Source organism: Salminus brasiliensis, chromosome 2 (assembly GCF_030463535.1).
Source record: "Salminus brasiliensis chromosome 2, fSalBra1.hap2, whole genome shotgun sequence".
Lineage (NCBI taxonomy): Eukaryota > Metazoa > Chordata > Actinopteri > Characiformes > Bryconidae > Salminus > Salminus brasiliensis.
In genome coordinates this window covers 35,352,154-35,371,827 of record NC_132879.1, presented here as the reverse complement: position 1 = coordinate 35,371,827, position 19,674 = coordinate 35,352,154, and the positions used below count along the sequence as shown (strand labels likewise).

Here is a 19,674-nt window from a genome sequence, read left to right as displayed (position 1 = left end):
TGCCAGTGTCTGATTAACGGTAACTCAAACTTGGTGAGCGAGGAACCTAAAGCCGGAGGAGTGAGCAGTGTGCTTGGTTGAAAACTAACACCAGCTAACCAGCTTTTGCCATATCTTCTCTACAGCGTCTGCTCCTTATAAAAAAACAAGATGGGCTACCTCAGACTAGAGCTAACCACCCATCAGAAGAGGAACTCAAAAGCACTACACCACACCAGGAATCCAGACCCGGATTGAGCGACCAGTCAGTAAGCGATCCCTTCAGATAGATCCCTTTGCACACTGTGCCAACGAGGATAGCCACACCAACTGGTAGGTCTTAGAAATAATCACAATTTAAAAAAAAAAAAGAAAAAGAAAAAGTGACATAACCCAGCCAAGCAAAGCAGAACAGAAATTACAAAAAAAATATTTTATTCTGAATTCTTTTTTATTCTTAATTCTTGCTTATTTTTATTTATTTAGATAATTATTTTTTTCTGAAGTAAAATAACACTATTATATAGGTATCTAAAACTGCTTCAGGACATAATTTATTAGTCGTTTATTGTTGATGGGCATTATTTTAATTTATAATTATTTAAGCAACAAAGAAGAACTATGGCTACCTTTAAACCAAGTGTTTTTGTGTCACTGAAAACGATTGAAATGATTGACTCTCCTCGCCTTTTTTTAAAGGTGCTTGGGGTATTCAGATCCTCCATCCCTGCTTAGGATAGTACACTGAATCCAAAGCCCCTCCTCTGCCAGACCCCTGGCTGTCCCTCCACAACGGCATGGAGGAGACAGGCTAGAGAGCCACCCCTAATCCCCTGTGCTGTGCGAGGTGGGGGCAGGGTGGGGGATAGTGAGGGGACAGGGATGCTTTTGGGCCCCATGACCAAATGGAGGAGTGGCCCTGGACCAGTGCTATATAAACCCGCTAAGTTCATCTCCCCCAGTTCTGTCACTTTGTCCGTCACTGTCCTCTCACCAAGGGACTGTCACAGACTGGCCGTCTCCTCTCATCATCATTAGCTCCGCTCTCGTTTGCAGCCTTCTCCTTCTCCTCCCTTCTTCCTCTTCGTTCTTCCTTACAGTCCACAGGCCGACGGACCAGAGCGCCACCTCTAATCCCGCATTCTAACTTAGGGCAGAGGGCCCCAACTTGTGCCTGTACCCCTCATCTGGTGACACCTCTAGTGGAGCACAGCTCAAGATGCCTGAGCCCACAAAGAAAGGTATGGGTGGCTAACAGTATATGCAACATATTTTCCCTCCCTGACTTTTTTTTTTTTTTTTTTTTTAAGAAATAAAGGGGTAATAAAGTTTTTTTTTATGAAGAAATTCATTCGTACAAAGACATAGATCATATAAGAATGTGATGCAACTGCCTGTTTTGTGGGTTAGATGTTACATGATATTATATATGTATTATCTGGTGTGATAAATGAAGTAATCAGTGATGCTAAGACTATAAACTAAGTGACATATTTCCATTTTTAATGAAGAAACTGTCATTTGTCTCATTTTGTTTCCTTTCTGAAATGGTTAGCTGCGGTCCCGTGGAAATAATGTGGACAAAGCAATCTTAACGCCATCCAGAGCTTTGAGATCAACTCTTTGGAATTCAGAAAGTGACTTTGGCATTGGTATTGTATTACCCAGTGCTGGCCCTTTGGGGGGTGAGACGAGAGAGGAGATCCACAGAGAGCTTTATAAAAAGCTGCTATTGTTGTGGGTACCGGCTTGATGGATAGGGTGCAGTCAAGGTGATTAGGAGCGTGGCGGCAGCAGAGCAATGCGTTTCGCCTGAGGAAGGAATGGTGCTGAGTCCCGGGCCTATGAGAGGAGACATGGTGCTCAGCTTTGCTGTGCTACCTGGGCCATTTGTGATAGACGATGCAACGCTAGTGACCTGGCATGGGCTGAGTGTGTGCTTGGGATGGGATGGATATGTCAGAGGTGATGATGTGTAGGTCAGATGGCATCAGCTGCTGATGGCTGATGGACGGAGGAGTAACAGGACACACCATCATGGCATTATGTGGAGGAACACTAGGAGAGCTGGCCTTCTTCCTGATCTGTTTCTTAATTACAGTGGCTCCCAGTCCTGGTTCTGGAGCACTGCTGGCCTGTGAGCTTTCCTTGTATTTTTCTTTGTTCCAAAAAATCCACTTTAACTTGGTAAGAGCTTCTTAATGAGATGAATCATGCCCTTTTTTTAGAAATCAGAGAAAATCTATTAAAAAAACATTGGGATATGCTATTATCAGTGCCTTGGTATACTGCTTTCAGTTGATCATTGAGAGTTTACATATTTGACCTTGAGAGATGAGGTCATTCCCAGATTCCATGCATTTGTCATCGATGAGAGCTATCAGTGAGCTTAATAGTTTTATTAAGAGACATGTTGTCTCCCTGGTAATGCACATAGTTTATGCTGCCCTTCTGCTCATAATACCTTACAATGGAGGTAGCAAATCTAGAGCTTGCTCCATCTCAGGACAATAGGGATTATTGGTGGTATGAGGGGGGATTTGCAGGACTGCATGGCAGTCAGTTATTTTGATGATGCCCACAAACATGGCCAAAACCAGCGGCAGCATGCAAGGTCCAGAGTTTTTGTAGAAGACAATGTTGGAAAGCACAGCTGTCATGCCCATCAAAAGGCTTTTCATAAGGTCTGACACTTTCTCAATGGAGGGAGAAAGTCTAGTATAGTGTAGTAAGCAAGCAAGTCACAAAACCTTTGGATTATGCTAAATTACCATTAGCTGTTCAAAGGACAAGTGGCACTGTGATCGGAAGGAGAGCGAGCCTGATCCCAAGGCTCAGTAACAGGGCCTGGGTGCCTTTCCTCAAAACCATCTTCTCTAAATAGCTCTCATGGACAATGCAAGGAATACCTAATGGTCATGGCTGTTTGGGCAAGTGTTACATTCTTATAAATGTAGGGGCTCTTGGAGGTTTAAATTGCTGTAGATTGCCAGGGCCAGGCTTTAAAAGGCAAGATGATGATGAGATGAGTATCGGGCCCTCGGGAACTGAATTCCTGTACCCGGGAATAGTTCAGAATGAGCAGACTTTTAATCCCCATTCCTCTCTTCTCTCTCTCTCCCTCTCTCTCTCTCTCACTGTTTGTCGCTAGCTATTTTGCTCTCCTCCAGTTACTCAGTGCTAAGAATTTTATGCTCTTCTTTGTTTGAACTCTGACTCTTGTGGCATTCCCAGGATGGGTGACAGATTCCATGTCTGCAGCAGTGATGTACAGCTACCTAGAAGCCAGAGAAAGAAATGAAAATAGTGAACCATGCTCTAGCCCTGTAGTGAAAGCCATGTGTACAGATGCTCTGCTCTTGAGCACCGTCTAACCTCTAAGACCACTCTCTCTTTCCTTGCTAGGGTCACAGACTGGGGAAAGCCCATGTCTACACCTCTCTCTATTTACAGTCAGCCATCACTCTCGCTCGTTGCCCTGCCACAGACAGCATTATCCTCTCATGCCATACTTCTGCTCCTCATAATTCACTCCAAACATAAACAACACTTCAACACTTCTGCCTAGCCTTCTTTTGCCAGGCTTCTTCTTATCCGTACTGGCCCATAGGCCAGCAGTGCGGTCTCCTAGTTTCTTACTACTCACAAATAAGCATTCCTGTATTTTTCTATATGTTCTTGGCTTTTTCTGGGGAAGCATTGGTTTGAAAAAGAACTAACCACCCTCCCAGCTTCAAAATCTTGTTACAGGGCATTAGCATTAGTCCGACATGGAATGACAATAGCATGTGGCTGAAAATGCTCTTTATTAAGTGAGGGTCTGCATTAAAAGGTCTATATTAAGCTGGCGAGGACATGGACAGCAGTTTGGCTCTGAGTGGAGTCAATAAGAGCTTGTCTGTCCTCGCAGCAGTGGCAGTGACAGCTGGACATACCTGCGGGCGGCCCAGCTCCACAGGGATGTAAAACAATACTTTTCTCTGCTCGCATTATTGCTGGGAAGGGGTAGAGGAAGCCTGGGCAGCACGCCACCGCAGAGCGCTCGGCACTGACAACAACATAAATGGCTCTTTGATGGTGGAAGGATCCATATCGCAAACAAATCTCAAATGTAGCTTCCAAAGGGATGAGTCACATGTTGGTGTCATCATTCCACTGGGATGGAACTAGGGAGATGGCAGCCATCTCATTCAGTCCAACTCTTATCTCGTGACATTACCCATATCTCCCACACAGAGAGAGGCTGGTGGTCAATAAGTGGAACAGTAAACAGGTCCTAAAGCACCTCTTGCCATTGTATATGGTATAGCTTGGTGTGCTTACCCAGATGGGGAATTGAACCTCAATGATAAACAGGTTCAAATAGTGTGTTATAGTTTTATATATACAGTTTATATATAGTTTTTTATAAATAGTTTTTGGCTTCTCATATCTTCTCATATTCTCATACCAGCATCATCTATGACATTTGGCAGTCTTTTAGTTTTTAAGAAACAGCCCCTCCTCCCAAAAAGAACAGATGGAAGACATCCATATCTCTTCTTTAAGTTCAGAAAAATGTTTGCAAGGTTGTGTCCACCAATGCTGTTCTATTTTGTGGTCAAAAATACATTTGGCATGGTTGAAACAGACCATTTTTTCTGATAATCTTTATTTTGATGGAGATATCTAGGTTGGAAATCTCATTTGGCTCAAACAACATGGTATTATAATTAATTGTATTTATATCAATTTCCCAGGCTTACTGGCATATATTACATTAAAACCCACCTAGAGTTTGAGTTTGAGCAGTTGGGGCTATGAACATCAAATAAGCTCTTATCCAGAGCGACTTACATTTCTCACACTGGTAGGCACCAAGGACTCTTACTGGTGTAGTGTGTACTTGCCCAGCTCCAGAATCACACCCCAGTCTGCTACAGTAAGGGCAGTGTTGTCACCTTGGTGTGAGAACCACTGCAGTATAGGAAAATCACTGTATAACAGCTGAACAGCTCACAAAAACGTGAAGGATACCCAGAAATGAAGCACGCCATGATAGGGAGTCAGAGAAAGATGGCCGGCAAGAGATGAGAGACTTGAAAGCTGAGAGAAGTCAAAAATATCTGATGACTAAAGGAGTAGTGGAGCACAGGTGTCTCTCCTGGCTCTCTCTCAGTAGCAGCCTTCACATGGTCTTTGAGGCGAGGGGACAGAAATGGAACAGTCAGGCTCTGTGTTCCTCCAGGCGCTTGACAAAGGAGCTGCCGCGCTTGGCGCTTCCCTCGCCTGGCGTCCTCCCAGAATTCACAGGAGACTGGGCCAGGGAGTGGGCGAAGTGAACGGGAACCACATGATGTTGGGAGTACAGTCAATAGTGACACCATGTTTTGTGAGTTTCACACGTCCGTGATATGTGTTTCGCACACACAAGCGAGCCTCTTTGGCCTCAGGGTTGCATCCTCTCAGCAGTTCAAACTGGTTAGATGATGAATGGTTAGATCTAGAATGCTTTCAAATGAGCACCAGTGTTATTTCAATGATTTGCCACATATTTGAAAGCTGTTGGTTTCTAGGGGACCCGCAGATGGTCCATGTTTTTGTTCCTATGTTCCTATTCCTATGTGTTGCCAGTTGGGTTGGAGCAAAAATCTGGACCTGGAAATCTGGGGGTCCATGAGGACTGGTTGGAGAACCACTGCTCTAAAATAGTTGTAAATGGAAGTTCTTCAAGGGTTCTTTAGTAAAGGCAACGCATCTATATAGAACATTCGCAGCCACGGTTCTTCAAATACAAAGAAAACGTGCTGTAGATGGTTCTTTTTAGTGTAGTTTTGTGAGCATTTCAAATGCCAGTGAAAGTTATTTGTGGTTGCTTCAGCTTTGTCTTACGTAAAAAGACCTTATGTAGTTGCTTGATGAAGCCATCTTTCCAAAACCAGATTAAGCAAGTCTAATGCTATTTGTTCTCTGGTGCTTCTCGTGGATAAAAATCTTCTCAGGGATTTACTGTGGAGCATGAAGAAGCACTCACAGTTCTAAAACCATGGCTTTATAGGTGTGAAGATCAGTCATCATTGTCCTCAGAAGGAAGAGTCAGGTGCTCTCTCACGTGTCCATGCTCTGCTATCTTAAAAATAACACAGTAGTTTTATTTTAAACCCCTCCAGGCTTGACCATATGAGAGATGTAGGGTCTCATTGATCCAGAAGGGCCAATGCCTAAGTCCTCTAATCGGTTTGGGGTTGTGTGGAGGCCGTATCTGCCCTTTCATCTCAACACTCTCAGCATGCTTCAGTATAATAGTGTGTCAACAAGAGTCTCTGTTGGCAGTTTAGATTTATTGGGTGTCTAGACATATGAGCCGATGCAGACTAATTCTGCAGGGGTGAGCAATGACTCAATGCTTTAAAAGATGATGTAGTATTTCCTAGATATTTCTCAAATCTGGGCTGTCCTGCTGGAACCACTAAACGCAAACCAGCTAGTGGTTAAGGGAGAGTCGAAAGGCAGAATTTATGGACTTGCTTGTAAACTTTCCTTGTTAGGCATGAAAGAAATGTATTGTATGGTCAGTCCTGGCCATATAGAATTAGGCTGCTGTTTTCCAAAGCATTCTAATCACAAACAGCAGTATTTGTGTAGTCAGGCTGATTTATTAACTGATGCCATGCGTATATGCATGAGAATGAGATGTATGAGATTCTGTTGACACTGTACTATACAAGTATTTGGGCAGTGACACAATCTTCCTTCTGTACACCACCTCAGTGGATTTGACATAAATGAATCAAGATGTGATTAAAGTGTGGACTTTCAGCTTTATTTCTAAGAAAAAGGCTCAAAGGCTCATTGTCCAAAGTAATTGGACAGTTTAACATCATCATGAATAGAAGTATTATTTTTAACACTTGGATGAAAGTCATTTGCAGTCAATGACTGCCTGAATTCTGGAACCAATGGACATCATCCTTGAGATACTTTCTCCCTTGCCAGGTCTTTACTGCAGCTGTCTTCAGTTGCTGATTGTTTGTGGATCTTTCTGCCTTTAGTTTCGTCTTCAGCAAGCATGCTCAATCGAAGTTAGATGACTGACCATTTGACTGGCCATTTAAGAACATTTGTCTGTCTGTACTGTGAAGCATGACCCCATTAGTTAACCCAATTTGACTGAATCCGAGCAGAAGTTATCACTCAATAGTCCTCAGAATGCATTCTGCAATGTCTATCAGCATCACCAGAGGCCCAGTTCCACTGACAGCCATACATGCCAATGCCATAAGACCATGGTCACGGTTATTGTGCCGCCATGTTTTACAGTTGATGTATTTTATGCTTGAGATCATGAACTCATAAATTTAACTTCTGACTAACAGGAATCTTGTTCCTGAACTGGTCTGGCTTTTTTTTAACATGGTTTCTATCAGTCTAACATTTTTCTTCTGGTCTGGAGTGTAACCAGAGGTTTGCATCTTGCAGAAAACACTCTGTACTTACACTCATGAATGCAGCTCTCAATTGCAGACTTTGAGAAAGTCTACCTTGTTAAGAGGGTTCCAGACTTGACTAAATGTCGTGGTGGGTTTTTCTTTCACCAAGTGAAGAATTCCTTATTCTAAGAGTGTACCATGTTGTTGATTTGGCCACTCATAAAGTATTTGCTATCTCTCTGATGGTTTCTCTTGTTTCGTCAGCTTAATGATGGCCTCCTTCACTTGCATCTCAACACCTGTTTGAACCACACATTAAGAGGTCCCATATACGACATAAATGCAATATTTTTGTTAAGCCCATTAAATTAAAGCTGAAAGTCTGCACTTCAATCACATCTTGATTGCTTCATCTCAAATCCACTATGGTGATGTACAGAGGCCACTGTCCAAATATTTATGGAGTGATTAAAAAATTGTAAAGATTCTACTTCCAGGAACTTGACATGGCACCATTGTTAAGTAGATGATCCATCTATGGTAAAATGAAGTGTCAACAATTTTTGTACTGGACACTGAGAATGCTATAGAATTAAGATGACCATTCCATCTGTTGGAACAAATAGTCTGATCTTAACGACTGCTTCTTTTTTTCTTTTGTTTTTCTACAGATGATGGTCAACCTGAAGGTGAGTAATAGAATGATTTCTACAAATGCTTTCATTGACATGGCATAACAGGGTAATGTAAGCATGTGAATGAAAGATAGGGACGAAATTTAGGAGTGCTCTTATTGGGAAGACTGGTACTGTGGCTCTCAGGTTCAGTTTAAACCAACTGCTGCTCTGCTTAATCACTTGGATCACAGTAAGATCAGTACCAGGGTCTTCCAAAACTGCTGTTCTAACTGAAATTAATGTGGCAAAATGATGCCAAAACCACAATTTCTCACACAGTGCAGCATAAACCAAGAATCTACTCTTGTACCACTGCATAAATAAATGATAAAAGATATTAGTTTATTTTGAGTTATAATGTTTTAACTGAAAGACAAGGTGATGAAATGAGAGAGGTGTTTGTTATGGTACAGTTTTCTTTTTTCCAGTTACTTTAACGTTAACCTTTTTATAGTTACCAAGGACCAAGAACCAACTTACAGGGTATTATGTTCAATAAACTGTTGGCACATGATTGATTAATTCAGCTATAACTGGTGCCAGACAACAACTCATTTTCATAACTCATATTACTGTTGACAGTTATTCAAAATTAAGTGGATTTCCTTCTTTATAGTGCAATATAGTAGCCATTATAGATGATATAGGTGGTCTCCTGTACTTTCTGTAGTTTAATGTAATCTGTGTATCGAACATGGTTTTCACATAAACACAGTGCCGATTTTTCAGTCTACATTTTTATAAGTACTATTCAGACCTTTTTGGGCCACCTGATATTCTGATGTCCATAATTCTGCCCCGTCCACTGTGAGATGGCAGAATCTGACACTCCTTCTAAGAATACGAAAACACATGTCCCCGGACAGACACTATGTTTATCTAACTTGAGCAGCTAGTTCACCTTTGAAAGCAGTCAGACAGGTCAATCCCTGTTCACACTGAATGGCTAATCAAGCCAATCCCCATTACTTTGCCAGTATTAATCATAGCAGAGCCGCAACTCTAGTGCTTAATATAAGCCCTGTGAATGCCACTCTTAGTCCAGGAGCAGCTGGAACAGGAGCTCCACACAAACCGCGCAGCAAATAAATGCAAATGAAAGTGTGGGCATGGGACATCCTTGGGGTGTACACATATGGTCATAACTGATTGGTTTGCAGTGTAAATGTGCAAACACAGCCACTGTAGTGGTGCTGCTCAGGCCAGCCGTGAGTGTAAATGTGCCTAGTTTGCCCTGTGATGATGAAGTTTCACTGCTGTTCTGAAGTCAGTGGTCATGGTCAGAAGCTTTGCATTCCATTGGCCCACCACCTGATTGTGGGTTGTTGATTCAGCTGACCCTCTGGAGCCCATGTGACCCAGCCGCTGGCGTTTGATGGTGCACCCTAGCGCCACGTTTTTACACTGCCATTCAAATGTTTGGAATCACCTGTAGTATTCACAATGGCTTGTTTTATTTAGCAATCCAGTGTACAGTGTACATTTAGACATGATAAGCTGGACACCAGAAGGTACTTTAAAAATTTCATATTTCAATTTGTGGAAAAGCAGTTTAGTTCCGGCTAATTCATGTTGTTTGCAAGTAACGACCAACATTGCTTTTTGAATGAGGCACAATACAGAGCAGCCAGTCATAACAGCAATTATTGACATGTGTCTTAAAGGTGAAGTAGCAAAACAGCCTGGTTTTGTCTAAGGGATATAAAAAATGAATAGCAACAGTTTCTAGTACGTCAATTCACACCAATATTAGAGGTGGGCTTTAAGGACAACAGTAAAATAGAAGAAAAGAGTAGGATATGGGTTCTTTAAACTACTTAAAAAGTTTTATTTGTAATTTTTCACTCATCACATTCTAAACACAAGGCATTCTGGATGCTTAACTCTATTCTAACTTCAAGAAATGATACATAATAAACTGTACTTGTCTACCATAGAAATTTCTAATATATTCAAATACCCGATTTCAGTTTGGCCCGAAGGTTGTCGGTTTAAATCACGAGCCATGCTGCTTTACCATCGGCAGCCAGAGTCTAAAAGAGCACAACTGGCCGTACTCTCCCCAGGTGGATACATAGTAGATGCTGGTGCTCTCTCCGGGTGGGTAGTAGACGCTGTCTCCCCTCATCTCTCTTAATGTTGGCCATGTTGGCCAGCACAGGCGTCTGTTAGATGATGCGGTGGAGCTGGGGACCCGGCATTTTCCTCTGAGTGTGTCAGCTGCCTGAAAAGAGGCAACGGCTGGCTTTGCATGTATCAGAAGAGACATGTGTTAAGTCCTTACCCTCCTAGTGTCGGCAGCTATGAATAGGTGGCTTAATAGGCAGTACCAACTTGGGAGAAAAAAGGGGAGAAATTCAGTAAAAACATTTGATACAGTATGAATCAATCTGGTCTCAGGATCTCTAGTGCTTTTTGGATCATCTAGAAGTATGTTCATCATTTTATATTTGAATTATTTTAATATGGTCTAACACAGTGATTCCAGACTTTTGAACAGTAGTGTATGTTCTGCTATAGAGCAGATAGTCATGTGGGAGCAGAGCATGTCTTTCTACCCTCAACCGATCGGGGCCTTGTTTCCCAAAAGCCCCACTTTCTGGTAATACTGTCTTAAATGATTTAGAGAGAGTGTTCAGTGTGAGGCTTGTGCTACCTGGTGAATAAGTATTCTTCTTTGTGCCAAGACGCATTTGGGAAACCCATCCCAGTTTGAGAGCTTCATGTCGGCCAGTTCTGAAGGTCTTGCCATTAAGATGAGTTGCTTGTATGACTTTATATAGCTACAGGACAGTAGCCATCTTTCATTAGACTTAGAGGCCTTTTTCCACGTGATCTTTTTCCATCATCATCTTTATGCTGAACTCATGTCAGCTCCCTTCTTGTGAAAGTGAAGTGGCCTTCACTTTCTGACATTCCTCTTAATTCCTGCCCTTTACTGATGGTGTGTAGATGTGTGTGTGGGGGTTAGTGTGCTATACTGAATGGTGTTGTGTTTTGTATATCAGTGTATGTGTGTTTATCAGTGTCAGTATATCTCCCACGTGTCCTGTGTGTGTGTGTGTGTGGATGTGTCGGAGCTTGTGTGTGCTGATGCTTCACGCTGTGAAAGTGGCGCTTGCATTCCCGCTGTGTTTGTCACACACTCAGAGAATGTTACGCCAGGCACTGGGGAGGCCCTGCCCCCAGCCGAGATTTCTCTTGAGGTGTCTCCACCAGGTAGGTCTCCTTCTTTCTCTGATCTCTCTTCCTCTCCACCTCTTTCCGGCTCACCTTAACGTTCACCCGCAGCACTTTTCCTTCACGTGTGCAAGGGTGTCTTGGGGTTCCACTTTGTTTCTTCACACTGCGTGTTCAGCACAACTGACCGGAGAAAATACAGCCGTACAAACCCCTACTACCATTCACACACATTCACAGACCTACTCACACAAACACACACACACACACACATGCACAAAAAGGCTTTTTTTTTTTTACCTTGTTAGCTCTAATCCCCACCTGAGCGCTACACGCTGATGCTTGCTTTGCTTCATGGATGGCAAGCTGGCCTGCCTTACTTCTGCTTACTCTGTCCGCCTTGGACACGGTGGTAGCGTAATGTGCAAAGAATGGAGAGTGAGAAATTACACCAAATAAAAGGTATAGTATGAACCAGTAAGAACACTGGACCTTATTTACCAATACCTTCTTAAGAATTCTTGACAAAAGCCCAAACAAAAGGTCTATTTCAGCAGAACAACAGCTCTGCTCTTATAATGGTGAATCCCATTATCCTCATAAATTGAATGAATCCCTCATAAGAAAACATTAGTGAATATCAGAGTCTTCATCAGAATCTTAAGAATTGTTGGTGAATAAGGCCCAATATTCCCAAACCTAGACAGATGACCTATGTGGGTGCATGTAACAGATACACTAGTGGAAATGATTGGAATAGCCACCCTAAATAACTTTAATATTCACAATTGCAATAGCAATGAGAAGGGCTTTCATTCTGGCATCTAAAAATGATCACCCCTGGGATGCTTTCTGGGTTTGTGGTGTTTCGCTCTTATATGAGACTCGACGTGTCATAGATGCACACTGGCTATACTTGCAGTGAACAATCAGAGGAATACTAGCCCCAAGCTGTGCAAAAGCACACAATACACAGTTGAGCACATATGGCGTCTGCATTTTCATCCAGGTAAATTAAGAACCTAAACACTGTAAGGTTCTAGTCCCTCTGCATCTATGTCTAGCATGCTGGTTACACCTGCCCTGATAGGCTGCAGGTGTTTGTGTGTGTAGAAGTGCCCGACTGATAATACAGATTTTAAGATCCACGCATCTCTTTAACAAGCATGGTTCTACAGGGAACCAAAATTGGTTCATCTATAACATTGCTCAAAGAAGCTTTTGAGCATTGATTTTAAGATTTTGTTGTTGGGACATCACAAGTTAAAAGTGGAGTGTCATTGTCTGTATTGGCTAATAGGCCAACGGCCAACTGCTGTATCAGTCGGGTATATGATCTTAGCATGCAAAGGGCTGTCAAAAGTCTTAGGCATGAGAAAATGATATACAGCCATTTTTGTGGCAAGTAAGTGATTGAGATTGGTTTAAAACACACTTAGAAAAAGTGCATACTATTTCCAAATAAAGAATACGGTGTAATTTGATGTGTGTATAAGTGCTTGAGTAACTATTTCCAAATCTCTACTCCAGAAAGGCCAGCATTTATAGTTCTAATCAGTACGTAAGTCACAAGGAACTCACCGAATCCATACAGTGTCTGGATTTCACAGAGAAAAACCCAACCCCATGTTCTTCTAACTGCGCTCTTCTAAACTATATGTAGCATATAAAGCATGTTTTAGCCAGTAGTAGGTGTAGATAGTACTCACATAGCACTCACAGCTAAGCCCAGTAGTTTTATCAACAATTTTCACAACTGCCTAAGGCTTTTGGACAGTACTGAAGGTGTGTGCGACCGGGCTGTAGGCTTGCTGCTGTAGTTGGCTGTATTTGTGCAGAGGCTGCAGCGGAGGTCAAAGACCCAGAGCCCATAGTGACTGTGCCAGAGCAAGAACCAGTAGCGCCTGAGGTCCTAGAGCCACAGCCAATAATAACTGAGGTTACCGAGCCACAACCAGTAGTGGCAGAGGTCACAGAGGCGCAGCCAATAGTGACAGAGCCTGTAGAGCATGGACAGGCGGCGCCAGAGCCCACACAAGATGTTAAGGTGGTACAAGTGTCTGAGGGTAAGGAGGAGACTACTGTCCACTCCCCCGGTGAGTACTGCTGAGTCTCTGATCTTAACACATTCAAAGCATGATGCATAACATTGCTGTCACAAAAACTGCGAATAAAAAAAAGATGCAGCATTTGTTTGTGTTTCGGACAGCTTTGAGCGAATCAGCTTTTAGAATGTTAAATGCGCTAGAATGTCAAATTGTTAATTATATATCCCATGGCAGCAATGATATGGCCTTTTGTTGTATATACCCAGATATTCATGCTCACTTGAAAATGTGCAGTGTGTAGATCAGAGCCCTAGTTAACTTTAGGTATCCATTTAGTCCCACATTAACCCTTGTGTTGTCTTAAGGGTTAAAAATCCAATCCCCCCTCCACCATGTTTAACAGTAGAGAATAGCTTTCACTGTTCCTTTCCAACACTAGAGAAAGTTATTTGCATTTGTTCATAGTTCTGTGAAAGTTGTCCATCACCAGGGTATACAGATAATGTCTCTGGGACATTTCTGACCCTTAGGACATAGGGAAAATATACAGAAGGTTAAGACTACCCAAGGGTTAAGATCACTTGTTGGGAATGTGTTGCAGTTGTTTGAATCTTGGCTGCAACCTTGTATGTATTACACTCAGTCGACTCAGTTGCCTCCACCCAGGACCATAACATCTCTCTTTCCCTCTCCCTCTCTCTCTGTCTCTCTTTCTACCTCAGCAGCACATCCGTCTTTACGTTCTTTGATAGTCATACTGTTCATTGTGTCTCCGGTGATCTCTAAAACACGCCTGTTGGATAGTGGCTTTAGTGGATTGGTTGTGGCAGATCATGCTGAAGCAGGTGTTGTGTGGCCCAGTGTTCTGGGACTAACCAAGGAAATCCCGAGCATTGCCTTATGCTTTGCTTGCAGCTAAGACTGGATTCACCTGCTTGACGCACTATTCATTTCTATTCTTTTCCCTATTCAAAACCACTGGACGTCGTTTTTAACATGGATTATCTGTCCAAGCATGTAACTATACGGTATACATTTCCAAAAAGAGATCATGCTCTAAATAATACTTCCTCATTTTTATGAAATGTTCAACACTTTGACATCCTAACAGATTTAAGTTTACTCTTTCTTTCTTTCTTTCTTTCTTTCTTTTTTTATTAGTTATTTGTGTATGGGCAAGTTACGTATCATCAGAAACCTTGTATCTCCAATTTTGCCTTTTTCACTTTTTGACAATTTACATTGGTAGGTGTTCTTACATTGTGGCAGAATTTCATAATAAATGAACCAACAAAAACGCTCAAGAATGAAAAGCTTTTTCACACTGATTGAAAAGTAAGAAGCTTGACCATGTAGGAGAAACAAGGTTCTTGCATGACAGCAGGCACATACAGTTTAAGAGAAATCCTTCCTTTTCTATTCAGTTATGTCTATCAGCAGTATATATGTACAGTACTACTGTGCAAACGTCCCTGACCTTTGTTGATTTCCTTTCCATTGGGGAAAAAAGCAAAAACAAAAGAAACAGTTAATGATGTTGAGGTCTGGACTCTAGGGTGATCTGTCTATTGTTATTCAAACAGCAGCAGCTTCAGCAGTTTGATTTGATCCAATATTATTTTTTCTCAGTAAGCTCCACATTTGTTCAGACTGTGTTGATTGACCATCTCACTGTGGATGGACTGTGAAAAGAGGTCTCATTTTTCTAACAATCAGTTTCAGTTTTTTAATTTAAACTAATTCTCTCAGGTTCAATGAATGAATGAAAGATCTTTGCACAGTATACTAACTTCACACATTTCCACCAGTTCAATTCATCAATTAAACTGAAAAAGTTTCATAATTTAGTCTTTTTTTTTATTAAAAGCCTGGTGTATTTGGTATTTGATGACAATGTGAAGAAACAAGATGATGTTGTGATTTATTGCAACCCTTGTGTGAATGTGTTTATGAGAGCGCAAGCAAGAGATACTAGGAATACTAACACCCACTAGCCTTGTCCCAATCAGCCCCTTCTATGAATGGTGCAGTGAAGGCTGCCGATACGATCCCGATAGTCATGGTGGTCCCCCCTCCTACCCCCATCCTCAAAGGTCTGACTCTGCGTGAAGTATACATGTCTGCCTGAAGTCACTGTGTGTGTGCTTGTGTATCACCATATTTGCACATATGCGCTCACGTCTGTGTGGATTGAACACATGGCTGTAAAGTCAGCTAAGTTTTGGGTCAGTCTATGTATGTGCTTTAATATATCTTGTGTTTATTTGTGTATATTGTACCATTTAAGAGCTGTGTGTGTGTGTGTGTATAGCACCATTCAAGAGCTGTGTGTGTGTATGTGTGGCACCATTTAAGTGTGTGTGGCTCTGCTCTGTTGTTACATTGCTTAAAACCATTATTCGTTTAGGTAGTTTGTTTCATAGACCTCAAATGCATCTTCCTCCATTCACAACGCCTTCACAAAAAACACATGGTTTGCTTTCAGGCCTGGCTGGCCCTTAGACAAGCATGTGTCAGTCGTGAATATAGTGCTACTGTTTCGCAAAAACGCCTCATTTCATACGTCGGCTGCAAATGTGTGGAGAAAGCTCATATTTCTGCTCCATCCAGCATAAGTGTGTCTGTGTATAGAAGCCCATTCCTGACAGGTAGTTTCTTTATCATCTGATTCTGGAAGAGGTATGAGTCAATTTTGACATGACATTTTCATATGATGTTGACTCAACATCTCAAAGCGATTTATTATTGTCTCCAAAACTTTACTTTGTATCTCAGAATAATTTCTTGCTTTCTCTGAATGATAATGATCAACATTTTGTTTCAATAACTCAAAAGTAATTACAAGTATGTACACAATTTTCCAAAACATGACTTTATATCTACATATAATAACTTTTTCTCTCTAAATTATGACCTAATACCTCGAAATAATGGTATCTAACATATAGACTATCTCAAAATAATTTATTTGATCACAATATTGATTTGATATATCAATAAGTTTCTCAAAATTGTACTTTATAATTTTTTTTAACTTCTAATATTCTTGAATAATCTTAAATTAGTTATATTTTATTTTTTATATTTACATTTTTAAAGGTTGACTTTGTATGTTGATATTCTGATTTCTTTGAATTGTTGCTTATAGTATATGTTTTATCTAGTATTCATTTTTTAAATGTAGTATTCAGAAATAATAACTTCCTAAGTAACGCTTCCTAAGTAACGCTTTCTAAAAAGTAAATAAGTTAATAGGTCATTAGGTCATCAGATAGTAGGTCAAAATGTCGACATATTGCTACCGAAAAAAGGAAAAAAAAATTATGGATAATTTTGTTTCTCCTTCACCTGACAGGAATGGACTTCCATAATAGTCACATAAACTGAGTCATGGCAAAGTGTTGGCAAGTGCTATTTCCATTGTTAAAAACGCTGCTGCAGCACCGTCATGTGTGACCCAACCCTGCCAGACAGGGTCACGCCTGTAGAAGCTGTGTCTGTCATTTTGTCTGCAGTTGCATGCTGTGTTGGTGTATTGGTGAACATAGAACTCAATGACAGGTGGGTCTGTGTGTCAATTACACCTTTATTGCAGATAAAGATGATGATATCACTGCCAGCACTCCATCACCTCCTCCCCCATCAGGTTGGTAACCATGACAAGTCATCCGCTTCGCATCACTTCCTCTTTGCTGAGGCTTTCATCATGGAAACAGTAGTGCTGCTCTGATGGATCTGGTGTCGCAGAGAGCATCGGTAACAGGCCTCGATTTATCAAACAGAGGAGGGATAGGAGAGAAGAACATGAGAGGCTGTTGAGGGGAAAATAATAGCTCTTGGTTCTGACTGCTTAAAGTACTTAATGTATGTATTCAGGCATACATTCAGTACATGTCTGTCATATTATACACATTGTCAGAAATTCCTACAAGCACTACCTTTATATATGTATATATATATATATAAATATTGCATATATATATATAAAGTTCCAGATGTGGAAAACATCATACATAATAATACATATTGCTTACACATATACACATACCAAAATATTCATAGTGGATGAATATGCGTTTATGTATGTGTAATTATACACATATTTATAAGTGGTATGTGTATGTGCGTTTTGTCACCGCAGAGCACTTCAACGCTTACCACACTCGTTTAGGTCTTTGTCACACTTTGATAATGGTCAGGTGACAGGTGAAAGTGTTCGAATTCGTAGTCAGGTGCAGTTGGTGTAACTGAATGCTGAAGCCAATGGAATTCATGATCTGTGAAAACAGAAGCAGATGCCAATTAACAACACTGTGTTTCCTTTCCAGAGGATGGCAGTACACACAAGAAACTGTCTGTTGATCTACCTAGTAAGAATTCTCTCATCCCTTAACATCTGACATTTAAAACAGTGAGACGCTTATTGAAAGCAATGCCTGGAAGTGTAAACCTTCAGAGGTGTTAAAGGTTATGTGTGGTTCTTAATTAAGTTTGATTAAGGAGTAGATGAGACTATTTGGGGAGCGCTTTCTTTGAATGCCATGTCCATAAGGAACTCACACACTCAGAATGTGGGTGTAATCTTGTAAAATGCATTATACTGTTATTATATATTATGAATTGTTAATGTAGTGCATTAAAACTAGTGGTGTTGATCGATTAAAACGGTTAATGGCGTTAATCACAACACTATTCTGTGACTAATGATTTTAATAAAGTTAAAATGCTAGATAGCACGTCCTTGAATTTTTGGGCGGTAGGACTAATAATGCCTAATAAAATGGCGATTTTTGTTCTTATACTATTACAGTGTTTAGCCTCGAGCTAAGAGAGAAGCAGCTGTGTGTCAGGGAGAGAGATGAAGGAGGGGTAAGAAGTAGAAGGCTCTGTAAAGAGAGTGACTTACAGGTGGAAGTTGGGGTCAAACTTCGTAAGATGATTGATTTGCATAAAAAAGTCAACAGGTTAAAGTTTGAGGATCAATTCTGTGCATCAGTTATAATATTATAACATCATAAATAGCAATTATAATGCATTCATAAGGTGTTATAAGCAGGACTGTGTTTATAAACATGCATTACACTTATCGTGATAACCTAACACTGTATCACTGTAATGTTTACTTGCAAAGACATTACAATACATAAAAAACAATATTATTTATCATTGATAATTTGTTATAAGAAACCACAGCAGAGCTCAGAGCCTGTCTATGACTGGTCAGGTTAGTTGCTCTTAGTGTTACATGTATTATGGCCACTCCTTATAATGCACTGAATTATATTAATAGTTATACAGTAAACCTAATAATTACGACTCTAATGTGTAATGCATATTTAACCCTTACCCATAAATATTCACAATCATGTTTATAAGCCCTTATGATTGCATTATAATGTGCTAGGAATGTGTTCATAGTTTCTTATAGACATGGTATTCATACAAAGAGCTACTTTTATTTCTAATACATGTGTAGCTTAACACTCTATCAGGACGTCGTACCAGCTAGACGTAGTCTTTCTCAACTTGTGTTGACTTTTGAATGTCTGTGCAGCTTCCTCCAACCATTAAAAGTACATTTACAGCTGTGGTCAGAAGTTTATAGACACTGTCATCGTGGAAATAAATGTCATGGCAACATTGAGCTTTCAGTGATTTCTTTAAGCTGTTCAACCTACGTCTTTAATAGGGAAAAATAGAATTCCATCCACTTTGTGCAATGTACCAGTTTCAGCTCTAGAGCATGATGCTGCCTACACCATGCTTAACAGTTGATACAACTGTTGTTCCTCACCCTCTGAACTAGGTTTCTCTTAGTTACGGGTGTCAGTTTTGGTCTTTTCACAGGCCATGGCAAAGTTGCTACACCTCCCCATACATAATCATGTTTGAGCTGATGATCTTGGAATCTGCAGTTGTTTAGACTTTTCTATGTGAGCTCAGGGAAGCTACCAGTTGTAGCCAATCAGGATCATTAACAGGAAGTTAAGAGGCCTTGGTCTAGAGTTTAATGACTTTTATTACCCTCTAAGCTTTACTATTTGGTACATACAAATACTCCACACAAAGCAAAGCACACTAGCTAGGTTAAAACAGTAGGGGTAAAGCCAGGTACCATTGATGATTTCCAGCAGTTTAATAGTTCAAAAGACTCTTTGGACCTTTTAAGTGGGTGTGCATAGATTTTGACCCTGCATGTGTAATCGTGACCCCCAAAATGTAATTATTTCTTTCTATTAATGATGTAGTGTATGTAGTACACTTATTAATCCCCAGAAACAGCTCAAAGACAAAGTTCAAAGAAATCACTGAAAAACCCATGTCCAGGTGGGTGTATGCAAACTATCGACCACAGTTGTACGTGAATGTGAATGCATTATT

General features: G+C 40.8%; 1 protein-coding gene across 1 annotated transcript in view; it reads left to right on the top strand.

Annotated features, from left to right (window-relative positions):
• Nucleotides 1-1,195: 1,195 nt before the first annotated feature.
• The window catches only part of mybpc1 (myosin binding protein C1), a 43,586-nt gene continuing 25,107 nt past the window's right edge, over nucleotides 1,196-19,674 (top strand). The window contains exons 1-7 of the mRNA XM_072672497.1: nucleotides 1,196-1,220; nucleotides 8,060-8,077; nucleotides 11,216-11,284; nucleotides 13,084-13,341; nucleotides 15,303-15,386; nucleotides 16,889-16,939; nucleotides 17,622-17,663. Coding sequence (XP_072528598.1) covers nucleotides 1,199-1,220; nucleotides 8,060-8,077; nucleotides 11,216-11,284; nucleotides 13,084-13,341; nucleotides 15,303-15,386; nucleotides 16,889-16,939; nucleotides 17,622-17,663 — 544 coding nt within the window. The 5' untranslated portion in view covers nucleotides 1,196-1,198. The remainder of the gene's footprint in view (nucleotides 1,221-8,059; nucleotides 8,078-11,215; nucleotides 11,285-13,083; nucleotides 13,342-15,302; nucleotides 15,387-16,888; nucleotides 16,940-17,621; nucleotides 17,664-19,674) is intronic.